We start from the raw sequence: 7,016 nt of genomic DNA, 5'->3' as shown, positions 1-7,016 counted from the left end.
GCGCCCTCACAGTCTTTTCCCTTTCCATGTTTCTTTATATGTACTGTCACTACCTTGATTGATCTGTTGTCTTCTTCCCCCATACCAGCGTCAAAGATTTAAAAGACTTGGCCAGAAACTATCCATTCTCTTTGTGCAATTAGTAGCAGAGCTGACCCCACTCTTGATTGGTCCATATGTATTGCTGTCGTAAATAGGATCAACAGTTCTATCATGTTTCCTCAACCACCAATAATGGCACCTTGAACTACCATAGATTAAGCAAAAGGATAGGTAAGTGGGGAAAATGGAAAACAAATACAACAAACCAATCCATCATGTTAAAGCTTTCCTGTGCTGCTAACATAGGTCATCTGGAAACTTACTGTTTCTTTTATATACAAAATGGACACTCTTGCAGAAGATTCTACAAAACCTAGTATCTGTCTATTCAGATTACTTGTAATATTTTTCAGTGCTGCAGGGAAACTACTGAAAACCATTTATGTAAACTTGGTTTGCTTACAGTCTGTCAGGATCGATTGTGCTTATTTTATTTTCATACTACCTCAAGAGTACCGCTCATGATCTGCTAAGGACTATCTGTAATGTGACTTTACACAGACAGTATTTCCAGATGATAATTACAAAGATTAAAGGTTTAGACAAAACCTAGAAATACATTTATATAAATCAAAGTAACAGAGATATTATCAAAAGTAAATTAGGGCTGAACCAATCAATCTAAAATCTAAAAAAGAAATTCAAAAACGAAATGGAGAACTTTGAAGTTCCTGAGATTTTTCTCCATCTCAAACTCTTTCCCCTTCAAAAGGAACACAGGAAGGGAAATTACATTTAGCCAAACACAGCGATTTCACCGAAACTGCATGAAAACATACATATAATACTACTTTTCTTAAAATATATTCTTCCTAGGTCTCTTCCAAGTGAGTATTCTGGTGATGCATAGCAAGACTCTACTTGTGTTTATTATAAAAGCTTTTTAGTTTACATTAAAAAGTGTAACCACGATACTCCACCTTTCACTGATAAAGCTAATTTTCCAATAAAGGTTGCCTAGCTGGTCAGCTTCCAGAGACACCCAGTGAGCTGACCTGCCTCCAGGTAATAAAGCAGATGGCCCAGCTCTAAACTAGTTCTATTTCTAAAATAAATAAGTGTTGAAAATCTTCCTTTTCTAAACATTTTGTCTGTTTTCTTTCATGCTCACACACATGTTTCTGGATTAGTTACAACTTCACCATTTTTTTCAGGCTCATCTTTCAGAAACTGTTCCACTTCAATAGAGTCCACCTTGGCATCTTCAGGAGTTTTATCTTCAGATTTGTTTAATTCCTCTCTCTCTGCTGCTTCTTCTTTCATATGCGGTTCTTCTGACATTTTCTTAATGCAGAAAAAATTTCCCAAGGCCAATACCAGTGCTGAAGTGGTAACTTCAACTCCAGCAGTAATAAAAACAAACATATAGCTCCCTGTTGCATCCAAGAGTCTTCCTGAAAAACACAAGGTTCCAGGTAATTAACAAAAGTCATTATCTTGCAATTAAGTAATTTTGGGGGTTTTTTTAACCCGTCTAGAAATAAATTATTTCCTGTCTAGAAATAATGTGACTATCTAAGCCAGATTAGATGTATTTCAGATCAAAATGTGAATGGCAGGGATCTGTATCATCAGCTTCTTCTCACTCCCAGTCTCATATCCTCTCCTACATGGGCAGTGCAAATCTTACCTAGTAGTAGGTCTGGAGTAACTGACTGATTCTGATGCTTTAGAAATTGAAAGCAGAGAAGGGAGGATGTGAAGAAAGTGCCTCTCCAGACCTAAAGATCAGAGGAAGCATAGTACTTTTTTTTTTTTCACCATGAGGGGTTTTCTCATTATAAAGATACTTGATGTTTTAATTGCCTCCTATAAACAGTAAACGTTTTATGGCAGTGAACTGACAGATTTTGGGTTATGGTCTTTTTTTTTAGTTGAGTGCCTGTAAAATCTACGTTGATGAGTTACTAACCTGCAATTTTTAATTCAAATTCATGAATTTAAGTATTTTGTAACATCCTGTTTTTCTTGGGATGCAAGCCCATGACAGCAGTCTACCTTCCTTAAAACAGTCCAGTTTTATTTCCTCTTCCCTCCTTCTTCTGATGTTTTCTTTCTCCTCCAAATCTACCATGGGTACAGAGAATCTATCCTAGTACTTTCCAATTTACAGGTTTCATATTCTGAATCCCAACTCCAAAGAGTCTCAACTTCATAAAAGTTACTCACTGTGTGTGTGTAAAACTCATCTCATACAATACTAGCCATCTACTACTAAGAGGTCCAGCATAGGCTTTCAGTGGAGAAAGTGCAGGGCCTCCAGATGGCAATTCAACCAATTCTGAAATAGATCCAAGAAGGAAAAGAGGCATCCCACCCTGTCTTGGACTATTGCAGATTGTAACTGCAGAAAGTCACAGAAGCAACACTAGCACAATATGCACTTCTCCAGTAACTCATCTTTTTCTCCCTTATATAATTTGTGTAAAGTGATGCAATACAGATTATTCTAAATTCTGAACTAAATGGAATGCTTACCTGCTGATGGTGGACCAATTAGAACAGCCATAGCTTCTGCCAGGAGCACTAAACCAATAGCACTGGAAAACTTCTGAGTACCAACAATAGCCATGAGGACTTCAAACTGAAGAGCACCCACCATTCCATATGAAATACCAAAGAAAATGCAAAAGACCACCAGGCCACCATAATCAACAGACATAGAACCCATGAGATCTGTAAAGCCATTGAAAATCATAGCAAAACTGAAGAGGTAGACACAGCGTGGTCTAACCCATTTAAGACCAGCTACCATCCCACAAATAGGCCGAGCAAAGATATCAATGAAGCCCAGAATAGTCAGAAGAAAAGCTGCTTTGGTGTCTTCATACTGTAGATCCTTGGCATAACTCACAACAAAAACTGGGGGAACAAAGAGGCCAAGCACCATGATTGATGCAGCTAGCGTGTAAATTACAAAACCACCATCCTTAAACACACTGAAATCCAGAAGTTTTTTCTTCACTTTCTTCTCAGCTGGTTCTTTGGTAGCTTCAGACTTTTTGGGTGGCTCCAAAGGTCTCATTAATGCTCCACATACACAACAGTTGAGCAGCATCCCACCCAGAATAAGGAATCCTCCTCTCCAACCATACTCATGTTGTAGTATCTGCCCCAATGGTGAGAGTGCACAAAGAAACACTGGACTCCCAGCAGCAGACAGCCCGTTGGCCAAGGGCCGCCGTTTGTCAAAGTAACGGTTTAACATGATGAGTGAAGGCTGAAAGTTCAGTGCCAGACCCAAACCTGTTAGAGAGGGTACATAAAAATTAACACTGGTCCACAATATCACAATTAAATCTAATTACAGTTTTTCTGATTCATGACTTAAGAGAAAATAGTGTTATTTATTAAAAATCAGAACATTTTTTAAAGCATTCCACCTCCATAATATTACTGTACTCTGTGGTAACACTTCACTGATAACAGCAGTGGTTATTAAAAATACCAGAAAAATTAACATTCTTTAAAAAAACAAATGACACTTTAATTCCACATTTATCTTCCATCTTCATAAAGCCCATTTGGATGATCCCAATGAATTAGGTATCTGTCACATGTAAAACTTCGACCTCAAGCTAAGACATTAGCTAGCTCTTTTTCAACCTACTTACCTGTAATCACACCTGCAGTTAGATAGACCTGAATGATGCTTGTGCAGAACGAGGCTATCACCATCCCCACTGAGGCAAAAAGGCCACCCACCAGCATGACAGGACGACAGCCAAACCGATTGACACACACACTACAGAGTGGACCTAGGCAAGAAGAGCAAGTTACAGTTGCTAAGATAAACAAATTTTTGCAATTTCTTTTATGTCAGTTTGCATTTCTTCTTTTATGCATCTGACACTCTTAGGTTTACAGTTTGAGTTGATGATTTTGAAGGTGTTTTACAACCTAAATGATTCAATTATTCTTTCCATGCTTTGTTCGTACTCTCAGGCTAAAATGGAAAAATTATTATTTCCACTATACTCACTTAGTCTTTTTGGTCTTCAGAGTGCTCTGCAATTTTTCATTGTCTTTAGCAGCTACTGAGTTACAGAGATTTAATTTTATATGCAAACTGGGTGTGCTTAAAATAACCTTTGGATTTATGCAATTAATAGCAGTTCTTCTTTGGAATGCCTTACTTGCACGTAAGTAATGATACACAATCATGATTCATGCTGCAAATGGCTGTATGATTTACAAACATCACTGTATGACATAACAGTGTTTCAAAACCAGAGAACTACCTACCTGTTCCATAAAGCATAGCCAACAGAATGGAAGAAATCCATGCAGTGTCACTATATCCAATGCCAAATTCCCGAATAAGTTCTTTAAAGAAGACACTAACTGCCTTAGGAAAGGCATAGGAGAATCCTGTGATGATAAAGCAGCCAAAAAGGACAGCCCAGCCCCATCCTCCATCAGGGGCTTTAACACCAGATGGACCATCATCAGCTACTACAGCTCCCATGATGAAGTTCAAGAGTGTTTCCTAAGAAACAAAAAGCAGTTAGTCTATACACATTGGGACAATTATCTAACCAAGACAGACAGAAATTGCACTACAATTAAAGTTGCAAATACAAATCTTGAAGATGCAGTGCAATTGTAACTATTCCTTGTTTGGGTTTAGTCCTTATAAAACTTACAAAAGATACATAAAAATGAGATGCACACAGTTGAGTTTTAAATAAACGTCACCTCACAGGTCTCTCAAAGTCAAAACTGGATTTCAATGAAATCACTGTTTCATGGAAAAACTGAAGCCATTAGAGCAGTTATGGGGGTGTATTTGACTTTCACAAATATGTAAGAACTACTGCATTAAAGCTTGTGGAATTTTTGTTACAAGACCTTGTTATATGAAGCTCCTGGACTTAAGACCCAGGTGTTCTGTTCCCTGCTGAAAACAGCAATACAGACCTGATGCATCAATATATTGAAAAAAGACAGACCCCTTTGAGCTTCTGATGAGCTATCAGTTTTCACGCATCAAGTAAGTACCTAAGCTGAACTGCAAACAAAATCTGCGCAGGCAGTTTTTGTGGATGATGGAAGGCAGTAACTGCAGCAATGCTCAGTATCATGATCTGCCTGAAGCAAATACTTTCTCCACTGTTTTTGTTATTACATTATCGGTATTTTGTTTTAATATTTTATTTGATTAATCTTCACATCTTCCATATGCAGCCACAAGCACCTTTGCATCTAAAAAATAAAATCTTTGCACATTAAATTGTTATGTAGTAGGGAGGAATGCTGCAAAATTTTAAAAGGGGGAAGGGGGGGGGGAAGACACTGAAAAGGCAGATAAAGTGTCAGGTACTGCATCACAGCCATTAGTTTTTCTTAGGGTCTGTGTATTACAGAAGTCTTAAAAATGCTGAAATGAGCTTCAAGTAAGTTATATGTTAAATATTCCATGTACAAAAATTGACCATTTGTTTTAAATGCAATTGATTACTCTTACTGGGTTAATGTTTCTCTAAAATAGTATCTGGATGACAGTGCAAGTACAGTTGCACATCAGGGATTATGTTCATCACTAAAGAAGAATGCTTCTGCTTTCAGAAGTATAGGTCTGCACAGTGACTGTTGTGAACTGGGCATTATGCAGTTCTTACAGCTCCATTTCAAAACCAGACTATGTATGGCACAACAATCCAGTTGATGCAGACCTGTCTACACAACTGAGCACCAGATGTATGGTTGTTAGTAGGCCTGTATGAATGTACCTCCTATGACATTTAGACCAGCACTCCCACTTCATGGAAGAAACAACTTTATGTGCGTGATGTAGAAATAAAGGTGGCTATGGCTAGCTGTTCTACTACCCAAGGCTGTACAAGGACAGTAAGCCGCATACTACTGACCTCACATCTTGTTTTCTGGAAACTAAATATAAACAGAAAGCAATTTGTCTTAAGTCCATAAAACTAAAACCTAAAATGGTTAAACAAGTGAAACAGAACACCTCGATAAAACTGGACATCTAGGTGCCTGCTACTACAGAGATGGCTGATTTGCTGATTGCTGTAAGAGTATGTAAAAATGTGTATGTTGTTCAACTGGGCAATTTCTGCACCAGGCTTTGGGTTGCTAAATGAAAGTCTTCAGGATGTATCTCTTGCCAACCCTCCTGACACCAGATCTGTCCATCCTTCAAAACTGTTCTTCCCTGTAACTTCTGTATGATACACAGTACAAAGCATTCTTTAAAAAAAGAATAATAATTTTATTTTTAAAGCAATAACCAGACAGCATGGAGTATGTGCACAGAGTATAATCCTGACATTGGTAGCTCTAATATTTACAGTAACGGGGAAACTGCTGATTCAAGTATCTCAGCTCCATTGTATAAATAGGAATGAGAGGTAAAACTGAAGGAGTTCAAAGAGCAGGAGGAATTGTCACTGCCATTACTTCCCAACTGTCAGAACATTTTGAGTGAATATTTAAAATGCTGGGAGAAAGGCTGTGTATTTTTTATTATTTTGTATTAACCATCTAGTGGCAACAGAAAGTCTGTGATAATACATTAGCATGTTTTGTTGAAAATGGTATTAGCAGTTTTTCCAGACTGCATACACAGTGCTCGATAGGAATATTCAGCCCGAGGGAGGAATCACTCGTGGCATTCACCCCTGTGCTTGTTCCTGCACACAAGCATTGCTTGTTCCAAGGGCAATCCCTGCAGACCTTCGAGTGCTGGACCCTGACAGTAACTACATCCAAGCCATCTCAACGGGCAGGTGGCTTTAGAGGCGACTGTTCAAAGCCACTCGGCAGTACCCTTGTTCCTTTTAGAGATCTTCCCGAGTTTCTCACGGCGGGCCAGAAAGTTAACTCAGCAGCCGGCGCCCCGAGCCTGCTGCAAACGCGGCGCGGAGGAAGGCCCGGCGCCCCCCGGCCCTGCC

At 38.8% G+C, this 7,016-nt stretch overlaps 1 protein-coding gene across 2 annotated transcripts; it reads right to left on the bottom strand.

Annotated features, from left to right (window-relative positions):
• Positions 1-514: 514 nt before the first annotated feature.
• SLC16A3 (solute carrier family 16 (monocarboxylate transporter), member 3) lies at positions 515-4,590 on the bottom strand. 2 transcript variants are annotated; one of them, XM_010008651.1, is made up of 4 exons: positions 4,348-4,590; positions 3,717-3,860; positions 2,577-3,348; positions 515-1,492 (listed from the first exon to the last, which is right to left on the bottom strand). In XM_010008651.1, exons 1-4 carry the CDS (start codon positions 4,568-4,570, stop codon positions 1,210-1,212), a joined length of 1,422 nt encoding a protein of 473 aa, XP_010006953.1. In that variant the 5' UTR covers positions 4,571-4,590; the 3' UTR covers positions 515-1,209. The 2 variants fall into 2 exon arrangements, with proteins under 2 accessions (XP_010006953.1, XP_010006952.1); XM_010008650.1 differs by having other exon boundaries at positions 1,210-1,496; positions 2,581-3,348; positions 4,348-4,589.
• Positions 4,591-7,016: the final 2,426 nt, after the last annotated feature.

This window comes from Chaetura pelagica, unplaced genomic scaffold (assembly GCF_000747805.2).
Source record: "Chaetura pelagica isolate M959 unplaced genomic scaffold, ChaPel_1.0 scaffold962, whole genome shotgun sequence".
NCBI lineage: Eukaryota > Metazoa > Chordata > Aves > Apodiformes > Apodidae > Chaetura > Chaetura pelagica.
This window is presented reverse-complemented; position numbering and strand designations above follow the sequence as displayed.

Bases quoted from the DNA above. Each gene is read 5' to 3' on its own strand.
- SLC16A3 (XM_010008651.1), bottom strand. From the start codon at position 4,570: ATGGGAGCTGTAGTAGCTGATGATGGTCCATCTGGTGTTAAAGCCCCT. The intron at 3,349-3,716 runs GTAAGTAGGTTG...CCTCTCTAACAG, and splicing joins AACTGCAGGTGTGATTACAG to GTTTGGGTCTGGCACTGAAC. The intron at 1,493-2,576 runs GCATTCCATTTA...TTTTTCAGGAAG, and splicing joins GGTCCACCATCAGCAGGTAA to ACTCTTGGATGCAACAGGGA.